The 26,785-nt window shown below is 46.8% G+C and overlaps 1 protein-coding gene and 1 pseudogene across 1 annotated transcript; one reads left to right on the forward strand and one right to left on the reverse strand.

Moving 5' to 3' along the window:
* Positions 1-2,420: 2,420 nt before the first annotated feature.
* On the forward strand, positions 2,421-11,756 carry LOC140204791 (ATP synthase subunit f, mitochondrial-like). Its single transcript, XM_072271591.1, has 4 exons — positions 2,421-2,491; positions 7,837-7,944; positions 10,018-10,134; positions 11,617-11,756. The coding sequence occupies exons 1-4, from the start codon at positions 2,476-2,478 to the stop codon at positions 11,643-11,645; spliced, it is 270 nt and encodes an 89-aa protein (XP_072127692.1). The 5' UTR covers positions 2,421-2,475; the 3' UTR covers positions 11,646-11,756.
* Positions 11,757-25,712: 13,956 nt separating this feature from the next.
* LOC140205346 (urotensin-2 receptor-like) lies at positions 25,713-26,779 on the reverse strand (annotated as a pseudogene).
* Positions 26,780-26,785: the final 6 nt, after the last annotated feature.

Consider the following 26,785-nt stretch of genomic DNA (forward strand, 5'->3'; position numbering starts at 1 on the left):
CACACTATTGAGAAAAACTACAACAGGCTACAGACAGGAGGACACTCAAACTGTTCCATTGTGGGTACAACTCTCTCACCTTTGAGAACATCTACAATAGAATCAGACAGTTCATTGTGGGTAGCTCTCTACAGCATTGTGGACATCTACAAGAGGTTATGACTCAGGACGATGATATCCCACCATCTAGACCATGTAGCAGTTACCAAGCCGGAAGTACAGGAGTCTAACCATGCAAGTTCAACAACAATTTCTACCTCACTGCCACCAGGATCTTGATTCTACCTGAAAAACCCTAACGCTACCTTAGACTGTAATTTATTTTCACTCTCTCTCAATCTGCCATTACAATTACCGTTCCAGTGAAGATCTTGATGCGAAACATCAACCATTTCAAGATTCAGAAAACTTTATTGTCATTCTAACCGTACATCAGCTCTGCAGGGCAGAATGAGACATCGTTTCTCAGGGGCAGTGCAATCATAACATAACAAACGCAACACTAAATAATAAACATAACAATAAATAGTAAAACACAACAGCCACATGTCAGTTAAAATCAAGTTATAAGAGTCCAGTGCAAGTTAAAAGTGTCAAAAGCAGATTCAGGGGGAGCAGCTATTTAGCAGTCTGACTGCCTGTGGGAGGAAGCTGTTTAGTAGCCTTGTGGTTTTAGTTTTGATGCTCCTGTAATGTTTGCCTGATGGCAGAAGAACAAACAGTTCATGGAGAGGGTGTGAGGGGTCTTTAATGATGCATCGTGTCTTCTGGAGGCATCGAGTCTGAAAGAGGTCTTGGACAGAAGGTAGGGAGACCCCAATAACCTTCTCTGCTCCCCTAACCACCCTCTGCAAGGCTTTTTTGTCGACAGCACTGCAGCTGGAGTACCAGGTTGTGATGCAAAAGGTCAGCGCACTCTCAACCACGCCTCTGTAGAATGTAGTTAAGATGTTAGTGGGGAGTGATGCTTGTTTAAGCTTCCTCAGAAAGTGCAATCTCTGCTGGGCCCGTTTCACAATCCCAGTGGTGTTCCTGGACCAGGTGAGATTGTCCGAGATCTGCACCCCAAGAAACTTGATGTTTTCCACTCTCTCCACTGTGGAGCCGCTGATGCTGAAGGGTGTGTGCTCAGGCTGAGACCATCTGAAATCGACGATCATCTCCTTGGTTTTGGTGACATTAAGCATCAAGTTGTCATCCCTGCACCAGCTCCCTAGGTGTTTGACCTCCTCCCTGTGCATTGTTTCATCATTTTTGCTGATGAGCCCCACCCACTGTGGTATCATCTGCAAATTTAATGATCTGGTTCTCCTTGAATCTGGCTGCACAGTCATGTGTTAGCAGTGTAAACAGCAATGGGCTAAGCACACAGCCTTGTGGGGATCCAGTGCTCAGTGTGATGGAGTCAGAGATGTTCCTGCCAACACGGACTGACTGTGGTCCCTCTGTCAAGAAATCCAGAATCCAGCAACACATGGCAGTGCTAAGGCCAAGCAGCGACAGTTTCTCCACTAGTCTCTGTGGGATGATGGTATTGAATGCTGAACTGAAATCAATGTACAGGACTCTGGCATAAGTGTCTTTGTTGTCCGAGTGAGAGAGAACTGTGTGCAATGTGGTGGATATTGCCTCCTCCGCAGAGCGATTTGGACGATAAGCAAACTGTAGAGGGTCCAGCGATGAGGGGAGGCTGGCTGTGATATGAGGCTTGACAAGCCGTTCAAAACATTTCATCACTATGGGGGTCAGGGCAACGGGACGGGAAACATTCAGACAGGCTACAACTGATTTCTTTGCTACAGGGATGATTGTGGAGGTTTTGAAGCATCTGGGGACAATAGCTTGACTAAGGGAGATGTTCAAAATTTCCTGACTTGCTGAGTTTATTTATTGGCACAGAATTTGGAATAGGCCACTCCGGTCCCTCGAGCTGCGCCACCCAGCAATAGCCGATTTAATCCAACACTTTGTGCGTTGCTCTGGGTTCCAGAACCTGCAGTCCCTTGTATCTTCCCCAGCACTTATCTTTATTTTGTCATGTTAATTTATGGCTGTGTTATGTTTATGCTACAAAACGTTAATTTTCGTGATATTTCTACCAGGACATCTGGGCCTACGACAGCAAACTTGACTTTGAACTCAGGTAGGCATCTTGGTCAGCATGGGATAGTCGGGCCGAATGGCCTGCGTCCTTGATGTATAACTATGAAATGTGAATCCGTCTGAGCCTCCGACGGAGTAAACTTGTTGCTTCACATACAGCAACTGACCTTTTGGATTCGAGCAAACTTACTCCTCGATGAAATTATCCCATGAAGACAAAGCAAGCCTCCCATAGGCCAGTAAAATGGAGCATCTTCTCGAAGGTGATTGGTTCGCCGGCCCTCCTTCGGCGGCATGCGATTGGAAGAGCGGCGGCGGCCGTCTCTCCTGACGTAATCACGCAGGAGCGGCGCGGGGGTCTGATCGGCGAAGATGGCGGACCGGCCAGGTGAGTGTGGGGCTGGATACAATGTAGTGATCGGCGATACTGCGCTCTGGAGCGCCGGGGCCGGATACAATGTATCCGAAGGGGGTGCTCGATACAATGTGGCCCGTGGGGGGCGGGAACAGTGTATGGGGAGCAGAGAACTGGACGGAAGCATCTGTTAGCAAGGTCACCCTGAAGGAGTGGAATCCTGCCCTGGGTCGCAAGGGCGGAGGTCAGTGGTGGGAAGGGATTTGAGTGGTGCAGCAACACACACAACACGCTGGAGGAAATCAGCGGGCCGGGCCACGGCTATGATTGGGAACTGTCGTTGCAGCCCGAGGCCCTTCATTAGGATCTCCAGCCTTTTTTCGTGTGCTGCTCCAGATTTCCGGCTTCTGCAGTCTCTCCTGTGTCTCCGACCCACTGAGGGTAGGGGACTTGGGAGTGAGAGGGTGCAGATTTGGGCGGGTGGTGGAGACAGCCCGGGGCAGAATGTGTTGGACATGGAGCCGGAACCCAACGCAAAAGACTATTGGCTGTGAGGTGGAGGGGCAAAGGCGATGTCTCTTGGCAGGTGACATTCCACTGGAGGTTGAATTATACCCTTGGAAGGGGGCCTGTGTGTTGGAATATTGGGAATTAAATTGTCGGTGCCAGTCATTCCAGGGATTTTGTGATAGAGCCGGTCAGCTTGGGAAAGAGTCTGGGGTAAAGAGTTGGATGAAATCAGCATAGGAAATGTGGATTTTCAAATTAATTGGAATCTGTGCTCAGTACAATTTAGCTGGCTAGGAGATGATTAAGTTCCGTAGTATCCAGGACATCTTCAAGGAGCGGTGCCTCAGAAAGGTGGTGTCCATCAGTAAGGACCCCCATCACCCAGGACATGCCTTGTTCTCATTGCTACCATCAGGAAGGAGATACAGGAGCCTGAAGGCACACACTCAGCGATTCAGTGCCAGCTTCTTCCCCTCTGCCATCCGAATTCTGAATGGACATTGAACCCATGAGCACTACCTCACTACTTTTTAAATTTCTATGTTTGCTCTAATTATTTAACTATTTAATACATGCTGACTATAACTTTTTTTCTCTATTATTATGCATTGCGTTTTATTGCTGCCACAAAGACAACAAACTTCACGACGTATGCCAGTATCTGATGTGATTGAGGAGGGTATTGTGCTTGGAGACAGACACAAGAGATTGCAGTTGCAAAAATGCTGGAGGAACTCAGCAGGTCAGGCAGCAGCTGTGGAGGGAAACGGACAGCCTACGTTTTGCGCTGAGACCCTTCAGCTATCTTGGCCTGAAACGTCGACTTGTTCACTTCCCCTTGGTAGATGCTGCCTGATCTGCACTTTGTGTGTTGCTCTGGACTTCCAGCAGAATCTCTTGTGTAGCTGATTATTCTTCTTGTGTGTTATGGTAGCTTTGCGTTCTTCTGAGGCCTATCACGCCCTGCTGGGGCGTGGGCAGCCCACAGCAGCTGGCCAGAGTCACCTGTCCCGGGCCAGTAGAAGGTTGATTGGCCTGTGGCTTCCACTTTCACCACATGGCTTCACACATCTCGGTGAAGATCCTTCCCCTCCCAGGGACGAGGTCTTAGGACCTGCCTTCCGTTGGTATTTCTGTAGCTCTGAGTTTTTACAGGATGAGGTTGTGGGGTTGCTAGCCCCATGCCCAACCCTCCTCCTTTTGCAGCTCAACCGTCCTTGGCGCAGTCGTTGTACCTTAGGAATTAGTGTTTGAGGATAGATTTAGTTATAATATTAATGTTTGAAAAACCTGCTGATCAGTGTTTAAATACGCCAGTGGGAATTTGATGAATTTGTATCACTATTTTAAATGATTGGGTTAAGATGATTCTGAGTGGAATTAAAGGTGTGGATGTGGCATTGCTGACTATGAGTTCAAACCTTCAGCCCAGGATGAGTGGAAATTTTAACCCTTCCGCATAACCTGCAACTCTCCATTTTTCTTTCATCCATGTGCCTAACTAAGTCTCTTAAAAGCCCCTCGTTATCAGTCTCTACCATCACCTCCTGGTTAGCAGAGTCTGGGCACTTTTTACACTTCCTGTGTAAAAAGAAACACTTCCTCTGTCATCTTCCAGTCACCTGAAATGGATGCCTTCTGGTGTGAGCCATTGCCACTCTGGGGAAAAAAAGACACTGGCAAGTCCACTCTATCCATCCCTTTTATGATTTTATACACCTCTATCAATTTGCCTCTCACTCTTCTTCACTCCAAAGCAGGGAATCCCGACCTGGGATCTACGGACCCCTCGGTTGATGGCAGTTAGTAGTCCATGACATTAAAAGGGTTGGGAACCCCTGCTTTAAAGAGAAATGCCCTTCCTTTCCTCCTAAGACAATTATGCCATATAAGACCATAAGACATTGGAGCAATATTAGGCCATTTGGCCCATCGAGTCTGCCCTACCATTTCATCATGGCTGATCCATTTTAACACCCCATCTCCTGCCTTCTCCCCCAAAATCTTTCACACCCTGATTAATCAAGAACCTATCAACCTCTGCCTTAAATGTACTCAGTGACCTGGCCACCAGACCTCTCTGTGGCAACAAATTCGACAGATTCATCACACTCTGGCCGAAGGAATTCCTCCTCATCTTTGTTCAAAATGGACGTCCCTCTGTTCTGAGGCTGTGCCCTCTGGTCTTAGATTCCCCCGTAAAAGGAAACATCCTCTCCACATCCACTCCAACTAGGCCTTTCAATATTCAATAAGTTTCAATGAGATCCTTCCTCGCTCTAAATAAAACTTAGTATAGGCCTGAGCCATCAAACGCTCCTCATACAAAAACGCTTTCGTTCCCAGGATCATTGTCGTGAACCATCTCCAGTGTGAGCACATCCTTTCTTAGATGAGGGACGCAGATCTGCTCACAATATTCCCAAATGTGGTCTGACCAGAGCTTTACAAAGTCTCAGCATCACATCCTTGCTTTTATATTCTAGTCCTCTTGAAATTACACTTGTCTTCCTCACCACAGACTCAACCTGCAAGTTAACCGTTCGCGAATCCTGCGCAAGGACTCCCGAATCCCTTTGCATCTCAGATTTTTGGATTTTTTTGCCCCTGTTTAGAAAGTATAACCATATAACAATTACAGCACGGAAACAGGCCATCTCGGCCCTTCTAGTCCGTGCCGAACTCTTACTCTCACCTAGTCCCACCGACCTGCACTCAGCCCATAACCCTCCATTCCTTTCCTGTCCATATCGCTATCCAATTTAACTTTAAACGACAACATCGAACCTGCCTCAACCACTTCTGCTGGAAGCTCATTCCACACAGCTACCACTCTCTGAGTAAAGAAGTTCCCCCTCATGTTACCCCTAAACTTTTGTCCTTTAACTCTCAACTCATGTCCTCTTGTTTGAATCTCCTCCACTCTCAATGGAAAAAGCCTATCCACGTCAACTCTATCTATCCCTCTCATAATTTTAAACACCTCTATCAAGTCCCCCCTCAATTTTCTATGCTCCAAAGAATAAAGACCCAACTTGTTCAACCTTTCTCTGTAACTTAGGAGATGAAACCCAGGTAACATTCTAGTAAATCTTCTCTGTACTCTCTCAATTTTGTTGACATCTTTCCTATAATTCGGTGACCAGAACTGTACACAATACTCCAAATTTGGCCTTACCAATGCCTTGTACAATTTCAACATTACATCCCAACTCCTATACTCAATGCTCTGATTTATCAAGGCCAGCATACCCTCAGCATTAGCATTACATCCTCGGCCTCAGCATTACATCCTTGCTTTTATATTCTAGTCCTCATGAAATGAAAGCTAACATTGCATTTGCCTTCCTTACCACTGACTCAACCTGCAAGTCTGTGCTTTTATTCTGTGCGTAGCCTGCACGACCATACACTTCCCCACACTGTATTCTATCTGCCATTTCTCTGCTCATTCTTTTAATCTTAGTCCTTCTGCAGATGCCCTGCTTCTTCAACACTACCCACCCCTCCACCTATCTTTGTATCATCTGCAGACTTGGCCACAAGGTCATCAATTTCATTATCCAAATCATTAACGTAAAATTTACAACGAAGCGGTCGGAGCACAGACCCCTGTGGAAGACCACTAGTCACTGGCAGCCAACCTGAAGAGGCCCTCTTTATTCTGAATCTTTGCCCCCTGCCAATCAGCCTTTCTCCTATCTGTAATACAATTGCCTCTTAACTGGTTAAGCAGCTTCATGAGCAGCACCTTGTCAAAGGTCTTGTGAAAATCCAAGAACACGACATCCACCAACTCTCCTTTGTCCTGCTTGGTATTTCCTCAAAGAATTCCAACAGCTTTGTCAAGCAAGAGTTTCTCTTGAAGAAACCATGCTGACTTTGACCTATTTTATCATGGGCCTCCAAGTACAATGAGACCTTATCCTTAACAATCAGCTCCAACATCTTCCCAACTACTGAGGTCAGGCTAACTGGCCTTTAATTTCTTTCCTTCTGGCTCCCTCCCTTCTTGAAGAGTGGAGTGTCATTTGCGATTTTCCAGTCCTCCAGAACCATGCCAGAATCTAGTGGTTCTTGAAAGAGCATTACCAATGCCTCCACAATCTCTCCCGCTGCCTCTTTCAGAACCCTGTGGTATTGTCCATCTGGTCCAGGTGACTTATCAACCTGCAGACCTTTAAGATTCCCAAGCATCTTCCCCCTAGTGATAGACAATAGGTGCAGGAGTAGGCCATTCAGCCCTTCGAGCCAGCACCACCATTCACTGTGATCATGGCTGATCATCCACAATCAGTACCCTGTTCTTGCCTTCTCCCCATATCCCTTGACTCTGCTATCATTAAGAGCTCTATCTAACTCTTTTTTGAAAGAATCCAGAGAATTGGCCTCCACTGCCTTCTGAGGCAGAGCATTCCACAGAACCACAACCCTCTGTGTGAAAAAGTTTTTCCTCAACTCCGTTCTAAATTGTCTACCCCTCATTCTTAAACTGTGGCCTCTGGTTCTGGACTCCCCCAACATCGGGAACATGTTTCCTGCCTCTAGCGTGTCCAATCCCTTAATAATCTTATATGTTTCCATGTAATAATGCACTTAGAGACTGGTAATTGTTTTGCTGGGGGCTGAGTGTTTCCGAGCTGAGGTTGTTGGGCAGTCGTGCTGCCATCATCCTGCTGCCCACAGTGGCTCATGAAGCTGGCTGACCATTCAGGATGGACAATGTGTACTGATCCCAAACGCTGAATAAGTACATTAAAAATCGTTGCCTCTTGAGGAAGTTGCCGGAGAGGAAGTGCTTGCGGTTCTGTGTGCTGTGACCTTTGTGCCTGTAACCATGTCTGACCTCTCTGCTCCTGTGCCGCCAGTTCCAGTCGCAGAGAAGCGCCTGATGGACGTGAAGCTGGGAGAGCTCTCCCGCTGGGTTTCTGCGCGGGATTTCACTCCCAATGGTGTTCTGGGTGCTTTACGGCGAGGTGAGTGTATCAGCCCACTTAGCCCCTGAAACGGGCAAATTATTATAGAACATGACAGCAGTTCAAGTTTATTGTCATCCAACTGTATACAATTGTCAGGACGCGTTGCTCAGGATCTTTGACTAATATATATATATTATATATATAAACATATATATTATATATATATGTTTTTGTTCACATGAATATGTTCTTTCCTCGCTATTTTGTTAGTTTTGCACCTTGGCCCCAGAGGAACATCATTTTGTTTGCTTTGTGCATTATGGTTGAATGATAATTAAGTTTGATTTGATTTGACACATATTCTCCAAAATGAAACAATGTTCCTCCAGACCAATGTGCACAATGCATGAATTAATATCACCGCAAGTGAATTAACAAATATTCTAGTGGGTTGACATTTAGCGTGAAGTTAATTTATGACTCAAGTTGAACAGTATAACGCTCCTGACGTTTCATGCATGATGGTGTCAGGGAGTTCAGTGTACAGCCCCTTCAGCCCATGATGTTGTGCCAACCTTAACCTACTGTAGGATCAATCTAACTCCCACCCCCCACACATGCTGTTAAGGGCCAACAAGTCATTGTCGACTTATGGCAACCCAATGCATAGTTGCCCTAAATGAGTTTTGATCCTCGCAAAGGCACCTCAATGTAGATAACGTTGCAGTCATAGCCGTCCTTATTGTGGCGATCCATAGTCCTGCTAGTCATAGTCATGGTCATACTTTATTGATCCTGGGGGAGATTGGTTCCCCCGGGATCAATAAAGCCTTCCATAAAGGCTCCTGTGTAGCCTTCCTTTTTTCTATCACCCATGTGTCTGTCTTAAATTTTCTCAAATGTCCCTAATGTATCTGTACCACCACCCTGGCAGATAAATGTACCAAGGCACAATGAAAAGCTTGCCTTGCATTCCTCCCATACAGACCAACTCATTGCATTGAGGTAGAACAATGTAAAACAGTAGCTGTATGCAGGAACGGGGAAAGTACCATGCAAGTTGACTGTGAGGTCAAAAGTCTCAGCTTTCTTACTAGGAGACTATTCAAGAGTCTGATAACAGTGAGATAAAAGCTGTCCTTAAGCCTGGTGGTACATGCTCTCAGGCTTCTATACCTTCTACCCGTTTGGTGGGGGTTGGTGGGAGGGGGTAGAAAACATATTTATTTATTTTTTAATTGAGTTACAGCGTGGAGGAGGGTGCTTCCGGCCCTTTAAGCCGTGCCACCTAGCAACCCCCTGGTTTTAATCCTAGCCTAATCACAGGACAAGTTACAGTCACCTACCGACCTGTATGCCTTTGGACTGTGGGAGGAAACCCACGCGATCACGGGGAGAACGTGCAAGCTCCTTAGAGGCAGTGGTAGGAACTGAACCCCGGGTCGTCTGTACTGTAAAGCGTTGTGCTAACCACTACACTACCCTAACGTCCAGGGTGGTGGATCATTGATGATGCTGGCTGCTGTACTAAGGCATGGATTCAATTCAGCCACTGTCTGCAAGGAGTTTGTACATTCTCCCCTTGACTGTGTGGGTTTCACCTGCCTGCTCCGGATTTCCCCCACATTCCAAAGATGTACCAGTTGGTCGGTTAGTTGGCCACGTGGGTGCGATTGGGTGGCATGTACTCGTTGGGCCGCCAGGGCGCGTTGCCACGTTGTATTGCTAAAGAAATAACTGAAGTGAACAGCGGTTGTGTGATGTGAACGCTCTGTGCTCTGCGGAAAGTCCAGTGGTGGGTTTGGTTTCCCTTACTCTCCGCGCTGTGGGAATGAGCTGGTTAATACCGACCTGGAATTAAACTATATATATATATATATATGTTGTAACTGGGTTACCTGTCTGGACACGCCCCTCTGCTGACTGCTCCTGTGGCTCCTCCCACAGACCCCTGAATAAAGGCGATTGTTCCACTGCTCCTCCCTCAGTCCAGGGCAGATACTCAGCATGGACGTTGGTCCATTTACTGTTAATAAAAGCCTTTCAGTATTTACTCTACTTCCAGTCTCTTGGAGTAATTGATAGTGCATCACACGTCTCCGCTGTCTGTCTTTGCTCTCCATCCTCTAGGCCGCGATCGGTACTACAACAAGTACATCAACGTGAAACGAGGTGGCATTAGTGGGGTGGCCATGCTGCTGGCTGGCTACGTTGTGATCAGTTACATCTGGGAGTACGATCACCTCAGTAAGTGGAATCCTTTGGTGGAGGGGAAAGAAAAGACAGGGTTTGATAGAAGAACTCACCAGCATGTCTGTATGGTTCTAATCTTGGCACAGCTGAGAAATTTAAATTGAAGTTTCAGTTGAATAAACCTGGAATATAAAGCCAATATTAGTACTGGTGTCCATGGGACAACTAGATTTTTGCAAAATGAACAAACGCGAAAAAGCCTGCAGACGCCGGAAACCCAGAGCAATGCACACAAACTGGAGGAACTCAGCAGGTCAGGCACCATCCATGGAAATGAATAAACAGTCTCCGTTTTGGGCTGAGGATTCTGAAGGGTCTCGGCCTCGAATGTCGACTGTTCGCTCTTTTCCACGGATGTTGCCTGACCTGCTGAGTTCCCCCAGCATTTTGTGTTTGTTGTTTTATTAAATTAATTTTAGAGACGGAAATATATTTGCTTTCCACTTAAAAATCGGTGGGAATGACGAAGATGTCAGTCCGCTAAAGGTATAAAAGAATTTACTTAATATTAAGGTGAACTTGATTTTCTTTTAACACACACACACACAAAATGCTGGGGGAACGCAGCAGGCCAGGCAGCATCTATAGCAAGAGGTACAGTCCCGGCCCGAAACGTCGACTGTACCTCTTCCTAGAGATGCTGCCTGGCCTGCTGCGTTCACCAGCATTTTTTGTGTGTGTTGCTTGAATTTCCAGCATCTGCAGAATTCCTCGCGGCAGTGACTTTCTTTTCTGAGTTTTTGAAATGGTCTGTTTTTTGGATTTGAGTCCTTCCCTAGAGACTTGAGTTTGTAATCCTCAGTGCTGAGAAAATGCAGAATTCTTGCCATCTTTCATATGAGATGTTAAACTGGGGCCTCATCTGCAGTGACGTTGATTCAAGAACAGAATGTACAGCATGTATGAAGTATAGAACAGTACGTTGATACTTGTCCAAAACACTACGCCAAATTAATTTGCCAGATCATTTGTCAATAATAGTTTTCTCTTTATATTGATATAGAGTAAACTGGATAAACAATATCTTCTGTTTTTTTTAAATGCCTGATTTCAAGATTGTCTAATCTCATTTCCTGTACACAAGTGTAAAGGAGAATAAAATCATTGTTACTCCAGATCCGATGCAGCACAGAAAAAACACAAATGATAAAGAACACAATAATAATCCAAACAAAAACACACAATAAATATAAATACCATAAGATACAGGAGCAGAATTAGGCCATTTGGCCCATCGAGTCTGCTGCACCATTTCATCATGACTGATCCATTTTCCCTCTCAGCCCCAATCTCCTGCCTTCTCCCTGAATCCTTTCATGCCCTGACCAATCAAGAATCTATCAGCCTCTGCCTTAAATACACCCAAAAAGTAGAGCTCTATGGGTTGGGTTTGGTTTCACTGTGGTCTGGTTGGGTTTGACTGTCCAAGATGGCTGACGTTCCTCTGACTGACCACCTGGTTTTGTGTCCTTGTAGAGCACGAACGCTGGAGGAAATACCACTGAACCCTGGGGGATCACGGACCTTCTCGCTCGCTGTATTTTTGGAGCTGCCTACAAGCACGACTTTGAGTTGTAATCCTGGAAAATAAACTAAGGACCAGTTTGAAGGCAAAATGTTTTGTCTTTATTGTGGGGTGATATTTATTCCTATGTTGCAGACTTTAATCAGGCATGGAGAAGTTTACGTACTGCCTGTTACGCTGCTACACGTTTAGGGCAGCAATGAAGGTCTTCCTTCTCTGTCCTTTACCGTCACACATAGATAGAGAAGGATTCTTCATTGCTGTTTCCGTAACTATTTTACCAGTCAGGGTTTTTAGCCCTGAGCTGAACCTGGTGGACCACTCTTAGCAGTCAAAGTGAACCCTCTACCCTTTGACCTGTTAGGCATGAGTCAAAGCACAAGGCCCTGACTCCAGTCAACCTAGCTCTCCAGGTCATTGAAGCACCATGACAAGGTTGTAGTCCGCTTAGAGGGAGGAGTTTAATACTGAAACTTACTTCCTGCTGTTAATTCTGGTTTATGTCATCATTGACTGCACAGATAATGTCCAGAAGGGGAAGGATCACTGGTGACCATGAGTAACAAAGAGAGGCTTTGTAACTATCTGGATTCTCCCTGCATACTCCTGTATTCCAGATTTTGCTGAGCACCTTTTCACTGCATCAATTTACTCAGGGTGGATCAATCATAAGCTCAGCAAGGGGAGACTAGCACCACACAAGAGCCGGTGATGGCCTCCAAAAAGAGACAGCGTAGCCACTCCTGTATACACAAGTACAGCTACTCATGCTTTCGGTCAAGGGAAGGATACATTCTGTCCTGCTTAATCAGTATATGTGGCATTCTTCCAGTAACAGATCTGCTGGTCTGCAGTTTGTCAAGGACTCAGGTTCCATTGCCATAATGTTGAATGAACACTATTAGCAAAGCACTCTGGTACAGTGCAGGTTCCATTTTGTTGCAAACAAAAATGCCATTTTATTACTACAAGTACACTTCCACAATTTCCAGCATCTCTGTGTTCTACAACTTAGGAGCATCAAGGTCTTTTTTTCCTTTTCTGTCTCTGGGGTGGTGTAGAGAGTGATATATTAAAGACATTTCACAGACTGTTGGACAGGCACATGTATGATAGAAAAATGGAAGGGTGTGTGTTTGTGTTGTAAGATTGATCTTGGTGCAAGTTAAAAAGTCTACAGAGCATCATGGACCAAAGGGCCTGTACTGTTCTATATTCTGTTGATGAGATGGGGTAAATATTCAGAAGCTCTTTCACTTCCTGGAAGAATGGAAAACCACAAGGTTCGAGGACCTGAATGGCTTCTAAATGGGGAGAAAATTCAGAGGTCCAAGGTGCAAAGTGACTTGTGAGTCCCTGTGCAGGACTCCCTAAAGATTAACTTGCAGGTTGAGTTGGTGGTAAGGGATGCAAGTACAAGGTTTGCATTTGTTTCGAGACGACTAGAATATAAATGCAAGGACCTACTGCTGAGGCATTTGTCAAAGCACATGGAGTATTGTGAGCAGCTTTGGTCCCCTTATCAGAGAAAGGATCTGCTGGCATTGGGGCGGGCCCAGTGTAGGTTCATGGGAATGAAAGGGTTAACATATGAGGAGCATTTGATGGCTGGGCCTGTACTTGTTGGAGTTTAGAAGTATGAGGGGAAATCTCATTGAAATCTATCAAATATTAAAAGGCCTAGATAGAGCAGAAGTGGAGGGGAAGTCTAGGGCCAGAGAGCACAGTCTCAGAATTGAAGGGTGTCCCTTTAGAACAGAGATGAGGAGGAATTTCTTTAGCCAGATGGCAGTGGAGGCCAAGTCATTGGGTATATTTAAAGTGGAGAGTGACAGGATCGCGATTAGTAAGGGTGTCAAATGTTATGGGGAGACGGCAGGAGAATGGGGTTGAGAGCGATAATAAGCCAGCCATGATGGAATGGTGAACAGTCTCGATGGGCCAAATGGCCCAATTCTGTTCCTATTTCTTATGGTATTATGTCCTCATCCATTTCCGGTTTATGTGCCTCTATTTGAATAGAGTGATGGACTTGATCCTTTCAGTGAAGTTGTCCACACATTGGGATATTTGGATGCAGTAGTGGATGTAGTTGGTTCTTTGTTTTAAGTTCTAATCGTTACGGTTCTTTTGGGAGTCAGGAATGATGAGCAGTCTTAATTTCAAGATTTCAGTTCATTTTAAAGTACAAACAAACGCAAATACTTAAGCGAACTAAATAAAGAGCTGAGAAACGATGCTCTGAGGTGTATAGATGTGAAGACAAAGGAATAAAGATAGGAAGGATACCATTATGTAGCCTCTGAAAAATCCATTACTTTTATAGATAAGAGAAACTCTTTCGGTAAAGATAAACTAGTTAATGGGCTACTTAATTTAAAACAATTATGTCGCATTGATAATGTGTTAATACTTAGCCAATGAACAATGAGAATAAGTCATAAACTTTGGGTGGCAAGGTAGTGTTAGCACAACACTTCACAGTACAGGTGACCCAGTTTCTTTTCCCACTGCTGTCTGTAAGGAGTTTGTATGTTCTGGTGACCACGTGAGTTTCCTCCGGGTGCTCTGATTTCCTCCCACATTCCAAAGATGCACTGGTGGACAGGTTAGCTGGTCATTGTGAATTGTCCTGTGATTAGGCTAGGGTTAAACTAGGGGATTGTTGAGAGGCGTGACTGGAAGGGTTTACTCAACTCTATATTCCAATAAATAAACACGCTTAGTTTAACTGCTTTCTGCCACTGAGTGTGAAAATACAGGAGTTTGTTAAAAAGTACAAAACTTAAAAATTATTTTTTTTAAAAAACAGTTGTTTCCAACAATATGGTAGGTGAGATGTTCACAGGTGATTTAACCGCTGGGTGGTCGGATTTCACGTCAAGCTTTGCTAACTGGACACTTGGGGCGGCACTGGGAGCCAATGCCATGGGTTAGCCATCACTATGTGAATGGACACGGTATCTGTACACTGCTAGCCATCATCAGAGTGATACATTGAACAAGCCTCTTGGGAGTTCGACATCTTTTAGGATCTTTCACACCTTTTCAAAGGTGAGTGAAAATTGCTATTACCCAGCAAGTCCAATAAATCTAGAGGCTTCCCTCAGAACTGGATATTTCAACCTGCTGTGTGGAATTTTGGATTTACATGGAAGATTCCCATTCCGCCAACTCACGCCTCTGAGTTCAGGGGAGTATGTCACCGTTCAAGAGAGCTGACGTTAGCTGGGTGGGTCCTTCAGTTTCAAGAAGCTGAAACAACTGTTGAATGCTTCAACGGGGAACACCTTGGATCAATCCTGCCTCTGGGTCTGGAGGGATGCAGTGAATGGAGGCAGCTCTGAATCCTATTCTTCAGTGGTAATGATCCACCCTGTCATGGGCAGTAGCCTCCCCAGCATCTTCAGGAGGCAGAATCAGCTTTACTATTACTGACGCACTCCACGTTAGGGTCATCTTCCGCTCCAACATCAGATTTCTGACGGACCATGAACACTTCCTCTGTTTTTGCACTGCTTTTTTAAGTGTATACTCGGTGGCCACTTTGCATGTACACCTGCTCGTTAATGCAGTTATCTAATCAGTCAATCATATGCCAGCAACAAAGTCTGGACTGAGACTTTATAAGGACAGAAGAATTAGGAGCAGGAGTCGGCCATCTGGCCCGTCGAGCCTGCTCCACCATTCAATAAGATCATGGCTGATCTGGCCATGGGCACATCTCCACCTACCTGCCTTTTCTCCATAACCCTTAATTCCCCGACTGTGCAAAAATCATTCCAACCTTGTCTTAAGTATGCAAACACAGGAAAATCTGCAGATGCTGGAAATCCAAGCAACACACACAAAATGCTGGTGGAACGCAGCAGGCCGGGCAGCATCTATAGGAAGAGGTACAGCCGACGTTTTGGGCCGAGAGCCTTCGTCAGGACTGATGGAAAGAAGAGATAGTAAGAGATTTGAAAGGAGGGGGAGGGGGAGACCCAAAATGATAGAAGACAGGAGGGGGAGAGATGAATCCTAACCTCCCTCTCCTACATTTCATCTTTCACCCTTAACCTATGACCTTCAGCTCTATTCTCACCCACTCTCAGTGTAAAAGTCTGCTTGCATTTACCCTACCCATATCCCTCATAATTTTGTATACTTTTATCTCATTCTCCTGCACTCCAGGGGATAATGCCCTTACCTATTCAACCTCACCCTTTAACTCAAGTCCTGGGAACATCCTTGTAATTTTTTTTTTGTGAACTTTCTTTCAGTTGAGCACAAGACTTTGAGCTGTTCTAACTCTGAGATAAATATCTTAGACTGAGCTCCGTCTTTGGACAAGTTCCTGAGAATAATTCTGAGAATGAAAGGGTTAAAATATGAGGAGCATTTGATGGCTCTGGGACTGTACTCACTGGAGTTTAGAAGAAAGGAGGTGGGGGGGGATCTCATTGAAACCTATTGAATATTGAAAGGCCTAGATGGAGTGGACGTGGAGAGCATGTTTCCAATAGTGGGGGAGTCTAGGACTGAGGGCACAGCCTCAGAATAGAGGGACATCCATTTAGAACAGGGATTAGGAGGAATTCTTTAGCTGGAGGGTGGTAAACTTGTGGAAGTCCACAGGTGGCTGTGGAAGCCGAGTCATTGGCTATATTTAAAGTGGAGATTGATAGGTTCTTGATTAGTAAGGGTGTCAAAGAAGGCAGAAGAATGGGGCTGAGGGGGCTAATAAATTAGGCATAATCGAATGCTGGCATAGACTCGATGGGCTGAATGGTCTAATTATGCTCCTATGTCTTGAGGTCCAAACTCAAATTTTTAAGCACAAACTGAGGGTAATCTATATTTCCCTTGGTGACCACATTTTGTGGGAAAACCGTTTAAAAGCGGCTGCTGACATCAGCCTGTCACAACTCCAGACGAAGCGGGCAAAGAGAGAGAGAGAGAGAGAACACTTTCCTCAGCCTCGACTCTTGCAGTGAGCAGAGCGTGTCATTTTCTGCTTCCTGCCCGTGCCTTCAAATCTTTTTTTATTGGCGAGGAGCTGTGGAAGTGTTGCATGGCCACGGCCGGCTGGCTGGCCCCAGTGAAAGCAAGCTCGGCTTCCTGAACGGGCGTCTGCAGGCATTCACCCAGAGCTCTGCGCGCAGACGTGGTCACACATCAGCCCCTCGCACACTGTCACTGGCGCTTGCGAGGCCTGCTGAGACATCACTTACTCTGTTTTGTTTCCGTGTTGGTATAAGGCTGCAGCTAAGAATCTCACCGCAGCTGAGAATAGCCTGGGAGGAGATCACTTAGCCGCATCAGCTCTGTGAGACTGATCCAAATCCATCTCATACTTCCTTATAACATACTGAGCCGTTGGTCCAACTGGGTCAAAGCCAGCTTGCATGTGGAGTACTGAATTCAATTCTGGTCGCCCCATTAAAGGAAGTTTGGGTAGCCTCCAACCCCAATATGGACATCGATTTCTCAAACTTCCGGTAATGCCCCCCAACCTTCACCATTTCCCATCCCCTCTTCCCTCCCTCACCTTATCTTCCTGCCCACCAATGGGCTCCCACCCCAACCCTTTTCCTTCTTCCATGGCCTTCTGTCTCTCTCACCAATCAACTTCCCCACTCTTTACTTCGTCCCTCCTATCACCTGGTTCGTCTCTCTCCCCTCCCCCAACCCACCTTTTAAATCTACCTCAGCGGTTTTTTTTTTTGACTCCAGTCCTGCCGAAGGGTTTCGGCCCGGCACGGCGACTGTACTTTTTTTTCCCGTAGATGCTGCCTGACCCGCTGAGTTTTTCCAGCATTTTGTGTGTGTTGGTCTTGGAGAGGGTGGGAATGAAAGGATGAATTATGAGAAGTGTTTGATGACGCTGGGCTTGTGCTCGCTGGAGTTTAGAAGAATGGGGGGGGGGAGTCTAATTGAGGGCCCCCCCCCCATGTGGTCATGACCAACCATGCATCCAATCTGTCTATATTGTTGGTGCTACGCAGGGCAGTCTGACATGGAGAGCACAGACATCCCACCCCGCAAAAAGTCATTTCAGGGAGGTAGCACCATCAATTTGCGGGAGACTTCCGGGAGAGGTGGGATGTCTGCAATAGAGTAGCTCCTTAGCAGCTGGCCAGCTAGTTTAAATAATGTTAGCTATGCTAATGAACGAATGACACCTGTTAAACTCACCTCAACATGTCTTTTACAGTCTTAACCCACCATGGGCAATAGAAAAGTCACTGTTGCAAACAGTGCAGCGAGCAACACTGTCATTATTTTTGACCCCTATTAGGCAGGGGTACACTTTAGTGTAGCCTGGGGTGAACACTCTGCCATGGCACTCTCGCGCTCTCTCTCTCTCGTGGTCTCTTGCGCTCTCTCTTGCTTTCTCTCACTCGCTGGCTCTCAAAAAAATTGATTTCTGTGATATTGTATATAATCTGCGGGCATCAAGGAGCCACTATTCAGATGCAGGAGGCTCCCGAAACTTCCGGGAGAGTTGGGATGTCTGAGAGCAAGCTGTTGCCCACGCAACAGGCTCCCCTCTCCACACAGCTGATGAATCCGAATGGACAGCGGAGACTGGTATGGTTTGGCAGCAGCACCTTTGGGACTCCAGCTCCGGATTTTTCCCTTGGGGTTTACTCCCAGCGCCTTCCCCATGAGTGGGTATAGCCACAAGGCAGCAGAGGTTTGAGATCAGAGTTTTCCCCTCTCCTAGATGAGCTGCCGACTGTAAGCCCCATCTGCCTGAAGCGACTGGTTTTAAGACACCATTAACCCGCCTTTGCCCTTCTCCAGTTACTGGAAAGGATTCTGCTGGGCTTAATAGCTAAGCCTCATATGAAGCTTAGCTAATAAGACTTCCAATCTGCGCCTTGTAAGGCATGAAAATGCCCGACGCAGGCCTCTCATGGTCTGAGTTGACATCCCCTCCCTCCCCTCCTCACATGAAGAAGGCCAGGAGCTGGACTTGGTTGTCAGAGGCTATTTGAGATGCATGCCATTGGGAGGATTTAATAGGAAGTGAGAGCTTATTCCCACTACCCCACCTCCCTTGCTGATGACAACCTTAATGAACCTTATCTATTTGAAACCTATTGAAGATTGAAAAGCCACAATAGAGTGGATGTAGAGAGGATGTTTCCTATAGTCTAGGACCAGAGGGTACAGCCTCAGAATAGAAGAACATTTCTTTAAAAAGAGATGAGGAGGAATTTCTTTAGCCAGAAGAAGATGAATCTTTGTTTCGTGGCTAGCTGTGGGAGGACAAATCTCAGATATGTATTCTGTATGCATACTTTGATAATAAATGTACTTTGAAACTTTGAAAACACACAGCTGTGGAGGCCAAGTCATTGGGTATATTTAAAGTGGGGGTTCATAGGTTCTTGCGTAGTAAAGGTGTCAACGGTTAAGGGGAGAACTGTATTGAGAGGGATCATAAATTATCCCTGATTCTACTCCATGGTCTTACAGAAGAGGTTCTTCAGGATGCCGACTGGATTAGAGGGCATGTGCTGTAAGGGGAGATGGACTGGATGTCTGTGAATCTGGGTTGGGGGTGGGGGGGGGTGGTCCATTCTCCCCTATCAGCAGGTCAGAGAGTCCTGGGTTGGAGGTCCATGTGAATCTGGTGTTTGAGGCCTGGAGTTCCTGGTGAGTCCTGGAGTCGGATGTCTGTGTGAATCTGGAGTTTGAGGCCTGGAGTTCTAACTCCCTTGTTCGGTGAGTCTGGGGGTCGATTTCAAAGATTGAAGCTTGAAGGTCAAAGATCGAAGACACTGATTCCAGAATTCGAGGGCAAATGGTCGAAGCTGCTGTGTCAGCATCTGGGAGCCCCGATGTCTCCGAGTCCAGACCAAGGACTAAAGCCCAGAGATGGCCAGTTCTGGGGGTGCAAGCCTGTCTGTCTAAGGAAATGACCTTGTTTTCTTGTTGTTGTTGTTGTGCTATTGTTTGTGTTGATCTGTTAAACATTGTGAGCAGACTACGTTGACACCGGAATGGATGAGGACACTTGTGGGCTGCCCCCCCAGCACATCCTTGGGTTGTGTTGGTTGTTAATGCAAATGACACGTTTCACCGTATGTTTTGATGTACACACGATAAATAAATTAATCTGGCTCGTACAGTTTTTTCTGGAGTGGCCGAGATTGATGGGAGACCAGAGCAGCCTGGGGGAAAGCATGCAAACTCCACACAGACAACTCCCGCAGTCAGGATTCAACCTGTGTCTCTGGCGCTGAGAGATGGCAGCTCTGCCAACTTCATCAGCGTGCCGCCCACTCCATTGGTTTTAGTGGAAGGAAGAGCGGACAGCTTGCACCAGTAGCAGGGAATTTCCAGTCCTTGCTGTCAGCGTCTTCGGCCTGTTGTCCTGCTGAAGCCTGACGCTTTGTTGGAAGACAAGGGAAAACGCAAACCTGCCTTCACACAGAAAGCTCTTCTGAGGAGTTGGGCATGATAAAATGTTACTGTTCTCTGTAAAATCCCATAGTGCCTCAGTAGGCTGTTCTGCTAATTGATTATTGATTGGTTTTAGTTGTCCACGTATATTGAAACCTGCAGTGATTTGCATTGTTTTTGTGTCAATGTCCAACACAGTCTGACATGTGCTGGGGAGGCAGCTCGCGAGTGTCACCATGTTTTTTGTGCCAACGTAGCCTGCCCGCAGCTTACCAACCCTAACCCACACATCTTTGGAACGTGGGAGGAAACTGAAGCACCCGGGGGAATCCCAGGCGGTCACGGGGAGAACGTACAAACTCCTTACAGGCAGCGGCGGGAATTGAACTCTAAACACACCGCTGGCACCGTAAAGCGTTACGCCAACTGCTACTGTGCAGAGTAAAGTGCTATTGTGCTCCATGAAATCCTCTCGTAAATTGGGGAGGGCCGCTTTGTTGAGAACTGCCACTCCATCCACCACAAACGGAACTTACCAGCGGCCAAACGTTTTAATTCCAATTCCCATTCCTGTTCCAACATGTTGATCCGCGGCCTCCTCTTGTGCCAAGTTGAGGCCACCTTCAGGGTGGAGGAACAACACCTTATATTCCGTCTGGGTAGCCTCCAAGGTGATGGAATGAATATCGATTTCTCTGTCTGGTAATTTTTTCCCTCTCCCTGCCCTTTTCTTCTATTCCTCACTCTGGCCTTTTACCTCCTTTCACCTGCCTATCACTTCCCCCTGGGACCCCATCCTCCTTTTCCTTCGCTCATGTTCCACTCTCCTCTCCCGTCAGATTCCTTCTTCTTGATGCACCATCAATAACTCCAAAAGACTGGAAGTAGAGTAAATACTGAAAGGCTTTTATTAGCAGTAAAATGTGACCTCCATCATGCTGAGTGTCTGCCCCTGGACTGAGGAGGAGGAGCAATGGCGCAATTGCCTTTATTCAGGGATCTGTGGGAGGAGCCACAGGAGCAGTCAGCAGAGGAGCGTGTCCAGACAGGTAACCCAGTTACAACATATGTATATGGTTTACCACACTTCTCCAGCCCTTTTCCTTTCCCACCCACTTGGTTTTTCCCATCGCCCTCCAGCTAACCTCCTTCCCTCTCCCCGCACCGCCTTTTTATTCTGGCATCTTCCCCCTTCCCTTTCAGTCCTGGAGAAGGGTCTCGGCCTGAATCGTCGACTGTTTATTCATTTCCATAGATGCTGCCTGACCTGCTGAGTTCCTCCTGCATTTTATGTGTGTTGCTTTGGATTTCGAGCATCTGCAGACTTTCTTGTGTTTAAAAATCCTACATTGCCTCAGTAGGCTGTCCCTTTAACTTTGTCAAAGTATACGTTACGATGGGCTGAATGTTAGCAGGGGAGTGCTTGTACATTGAGCAGCTGTATCTGGTTCTTCCATCTAATCCTGAGTAGCCACTTCCAACAGCTCAAAGTTGGCGTTGGAAGATAAAGATGAAGATAACAATAAGACTGAAAAAGTTCAGAGAAAATGTACAAGGAGGATACCGGGAGTTGAGGACCTGAGTTAATAGGGAAAGTTTGAATAGGATCAGATTTTTTCACCTGGAGATTAGTGGAATGATGGGAGATTTAATAAGAGGTACGCAAAATTATGAGGGGTATAGATCGGGTAAATGCAAGCAGCCTTTTCCACTGGGGTTGGGTGAGACTGGAACTAGAGGTCATAGGTTAAGGGTTTATTTATTCATTTGTTATGTGCCGTGTTGTATGACGTGGGCGATCATGGTCTTTCCATGACCATGATTGTTCTTGGCAAATTTTTCTATAGAATTGGTTCTTCATTGCCTTCTGCTGGGCAGTGTATTTACAAGACAGGTGACCCCCCCCCACCCACCCCAACCCCCAGCCATTGTCAATACTCTTCTGCCAGGGGTCAGTGGTCGCATAACCAAGACTTGTGATGTGCACCAGCTGCTCCATGGCTTCAAATGATCCTGATCGTGGGGTCTAAGCAGGTGCTACACCTTGCCCAAGGGTGACCTACAGGCTAGCGGAGGGAAGGAGGGAAGCTTTAAGTTCCTCGGGGCCAATATCACAAATGACCTGAGTTGGTCCAACCAAGCAGAGCCCACTGCCAAGAAGGCCCACCAGTGCCTTTACTTCCTGAGAAAGCTAAAGAAATTTGGCCTGTCCCCGAAAGCCCTCACTAATTTTTATAGATGCACTGTAGAAAGCATTCTTCTAGGGTGCATCACAACCTGGTATGGAAGTTGTCCTGTCCAAGACCAGAAGAAGCTGGAGAAGATCGTGAACACGGCGCAGCACATCACACAAACCAATTTTCCGTCTGTGGACTCACTTTACACCGCACGCTGTCGGAGCAGTGCTGCCAGGATAATCAAGGACACGACCCACCCAGCCAGCACACTTTTCGTCCCTCTTCCCTCCAGGAGAAGGCTCAGGAGCTTGAAGACTTGTACGGCCAGAATTGGGAACAGCTTCTTTCCAACTGTGATAAGACTGCTGAACGGATCCTGACCCGGATCTGGGCCATACCCTCCAAATATCCGGACCTGCCTCTCGGTTTTTTTGCACTCCCTTACTTTCCCTTTTCTATTTTCTATTTATGATTTATAATTTACATTTTTAATATTTACTATCGATTTGTACTCCAGGGAACGCGAAGATCAGAATCAAATATCGCTGTGATGATTGTAGGTTCTAGTATCAATTGTTTGGCGACAATAAAGTAAAGTAAAAGAAGCGCCTTACACCTCCTTTGGTGGAGACGTATCTCCACCCTGCCATGTTACCTAATATATATCTCAGTCTAAAGCTTTGCTCCTCGTGCCTCATTCTTATGACATCTTAATGCTCCTACACGTAGGTCGAGTTCATATGGATAGATTACAGCAAGCAAAGCACAGATCCCTGCTGACTGCCACAGATAACATCCTTATAGTTACAAAAGCACAATCTGGTTTCAGACGGCACTGCTGAAGTCTCGCAATTTCTTGCTACTGGCCAATGAAACAAAGAAAGCGACGAAATGGGTCTCACCTCCTTTGGTAGAGACGTTCTCCACCCCGCCACACACAAACACACGCTAATGGATAAGATAGAGGCAGGAAAGCTGTTCCCACTGGTAGGTGAGACTAGAACTAGGGGTCATAGCCTCAGGATTCGGGGGGAGTAGCTTTAGGGCGGAGATGAGGCTTTTCGCAGAGAGTGGAGAATCTGTGGAATTCTCTGCTCAATTAAGCAGTGGAGGCTACCTCAGTGAATATACTTAAGACAAGGTTGGATAGAATTTTGCATTGTAGGGGAATTAAGGGTTATGATTATGAAGACACGTAGGCCTCTTTTATTGTCATTTAGTAATGCATGCATTAAGAAATGATACATTATTTCCTCCGGTGTGATATCACAAACACAAGATAAACCAAGACTGAAATAACCGACAAAACCACATAATTATAATATATAGTTACTACAGTGCACAATACCATAACTTGATGAAGAAGTCCGTGAGTACAGTAAAGTTCAAAGTTTCTCGAATGTCCCACATCTCACGCAGACGGGAGAAGGAAGAAAAACTCTCCCTGCCATGCCGACCACAATCCGACTCTGAGTCATCTGAAAACTTGGAGTTCTGATCAGCTCTCCGACACCGAGTACTGAGCGCCATCTCTGTCCGAATGATTCAACCTCCTTCTCGGTTGCCAAAAGCAGGCAAGGCCGGGGATTTTGAGGCCTACCCTCCGAAAGATTCCCGACCACGCAGTAACGACAGCAGCGAACGGGCATTTCAGAAATTTCTCCAGATGTTCCTCTCTGCTTTCACGTCCATTCTCCATCAAATCAGAATTGTCCACGGCCCCTATTTGACGGATACAATATTATTTTCACCGGAGAGCTGGGGAAAAGGCAGGTAAGCGGAGGTGAGTCCAAGGCCAGATCAGCCATGATCTTATTGAATGGCGGAGCAGGCTCGACGAGCCAGATAGCCGACTCCTGCTCCTATTTCTTATGTTCTTAACCTGAGGGGAAACTTCTTCACTCAAAGGATGGTCCAAGGATGGAATGAGGTGACAGTGGACATGGTGGACGTAGGTTTGATTGTAATAGTCAGGAGAAGTCTGGTTAGGTCCATGGACAAGGTAGGGTATGGAGGGCTATGGTACAGGTTCAGGTCAGAAAGGACAGCATGGACTAGATGGGTCAAAGGGCCTGTTTTTTTGCTGCAGTGCTCTATGACTAAAACTTCCTTGCACAGGTGGAAACCCATCAGCTTCTTCCCCAAAGTAGAGGGGTCAGGTACAAATGCTGAGGACTGAGATTGAGACTTACTTTGGTTGGCAGAAAGCTTCAATGTTGCTAAACCAAGGTAAGTAAAGTGGGATCACCTGTGATCTGATAGAATAGTTGGACTGGCTGAATGGCCTCTGGTAGAGGATTAGCGGGGGAGAGTTGTGCGTGGGAGGGAGGCTCACTCAACTCTCGTCACATTTTAACTTAAGGATGAAGAAATCTTTTGCACTGTGGGTGCCGTGGTAACGCAGCGATCAGTGTGGCGACACTACATCTCAGGGTGTCGGAGTTCAGAGTTCAGTTCCAATGTCATCTGTAAGGGGGTTCATGGAATGCATTGGTTTTCTCTGGGTGCTCCAGTTTCCTGTCAAAGTCCAAAGATGTATCGATTGGTAGGTTAATTGGTCCCATGATTAGGCCAGGGGTTGCTAGGCAGCACGGCTTGAGGGGCAGAAAGGACCTTCTCCGTGCTGTGTCTCTAAGTGCAAGTATAAAAAAGTCCAATAGTTACTCACAGTTCCAAGCCAGTCCATTAAAGGTTCAAAGGTACAATTTAATGTCAGAGAAATGTATACAATATACATCCTGAAATGCTTTTTCTTCACAAACATCCACGAAAACAAAGGAGTGCCCCAAAGAATGAACAACAGTTAAAAGTTAGAACCTCAAAGCCCCCCCCAGCTCCCCCCTCTCATGCATAAGAGCAGTGAGCAAAAATCTCCCCTCCCCCCACCGTCAAAAAATAAGCATTGGCACCTACCACCTCAAGTGTGAGCAAAGCAGCAGCAAAGACACAGACTTGCAGTTGCCCCAAAGACTTCACGTTTCGCCCAGTATTCGACATACCACAGGTTCTCTCTTTCCCTAATAAGGGAGAAAGAGGTATCTCTGTTTTCCCAGCGAGTGGGGAGACATAACAAACAACTCGCTGGTTTACGATGTTAAAAGTCCACCACGTCACTTTTCTCGAGCTCTGGGCACACAACCGCAGATATCCCGACTCCCCTGACGACACATGGGTCTCCTGTCATGACACCGACCCTCGATCCGCCCGTCTCCAGAGCCCTGAGATCTTAGGCTCCTGAATCCGAGCCGGACTCTTAGGCTGAGCCTTTGGCGTGCCGAACAACAATGGCCAGCTATGAAACCCCAAGAACGGGTCCCATTCCCGCAAAGAAACATAGTCAGCATGTTACTCCAGGTCAGGGTCTTCAAAAGAACCCTGAAAGGGAAAAATAGCAATATTAAAGATGGAAATAGAGCTGTTTCTGAAGATGCAAGCAAAGGAATCGCCATTAACCATCCTAAGCTCTGCCTTCAAATATTGGGTCCCTCTTCACTTGCTCTCAAGGTAGTCCTCAGCACAGCCGAGTGCTCGGTTCCCTGACTTCCCCTCGACCCTCTCCTCACGGCGAGCCGAGGCCCTGAGCTTGTCCTGCACTGGGCCGAGCTCTCCTTGTAGTTCTTTCTGAGCAGTGTGCGGAGGAAGGGGTTGACGCAACTGTTGCTGTAGGTCAGGCAGGTCACGCAGAAGTTGACGCGGGCATGGGACACCGGCGCCAGCCTCAGCCACCTGCGGCTGTACAGCTTCAGCAGCTGCCAGGTCCAGAAGGGAACAAAGCAGGCCCAGTACGCCAAGACGATGCCGAAGATCATGTAGAAAACCTTCTGCTTCCACTTAACGTTCCTCCTCTCTGCTTTCATCCCACCTGAATGCAAGTAGACCTGTGCCAGTCGGACGCACAGATATCCAAGCGAGGATGCTGGTGTTGAATAGAACGGTGAGGTAGACCTGTAAGAGCTGGGTTGCCAGGACGGATAGCAGATCCTCTTTCGTGTCCCGGCCAGCTCAGGACTTACTCTTAGGTGGATCATGATCATCATGGGGAGGCTTAAAAGGCAGGACAACAGCCAGATGATGGCAGCGACTACTTTCCTGCGCACCCTTGAGAGCCTGGTGCTCCAGTGGCAACACCACTGCCCTGTACCTCTCCACGCTCATGACGGTGAGCATGAAGATGCTGGCGTGCATGGTCAGGAAGTCGAGGCTGAAGAGGACTCTGCAGCCCAGCTCCTCAACATACCAGTCCTTGGCAAAGTGGGTGCACACCACAAAAGGGGACAGTGAGCAGGTAGAGCAGGTCAGCCAGAGCGGGGTTCGTGATGTAGACGTGCATGGAGCTGGTCGACCTCATGCAATGAGTGGTGACCACCAGGGTGTAGACGTTGCCCGCCATGCCAAAGGTGCAGATGGTGCTGAGCGCGGCTCCCAGCAGTGACGTGATCATCACGTGGTTCATGTTATCCTGGTTCTGAAAAGATGTGTTTGCAGTCAGATTGCTCTTTGAGAGCTGACCATCTTCAGCTCCTTCCATTTCCCACATGGTTTC

This window comes from Mobula birostris, chromosome 11 (genome assembly GCF_030028105.1).
Source record: "Mobula birostris isolate sMobBir1 chromosome 11, sMobBir1.hap1, whole genome shotgun sequence".
NCBI classification, from domain to species: domain Eukaryota; kingdom Metazoa; phylum Chordata; class Chondrichthyes; order Myliobatiformes; family Myliobatidae; genus Mobula; species Mobula birostris.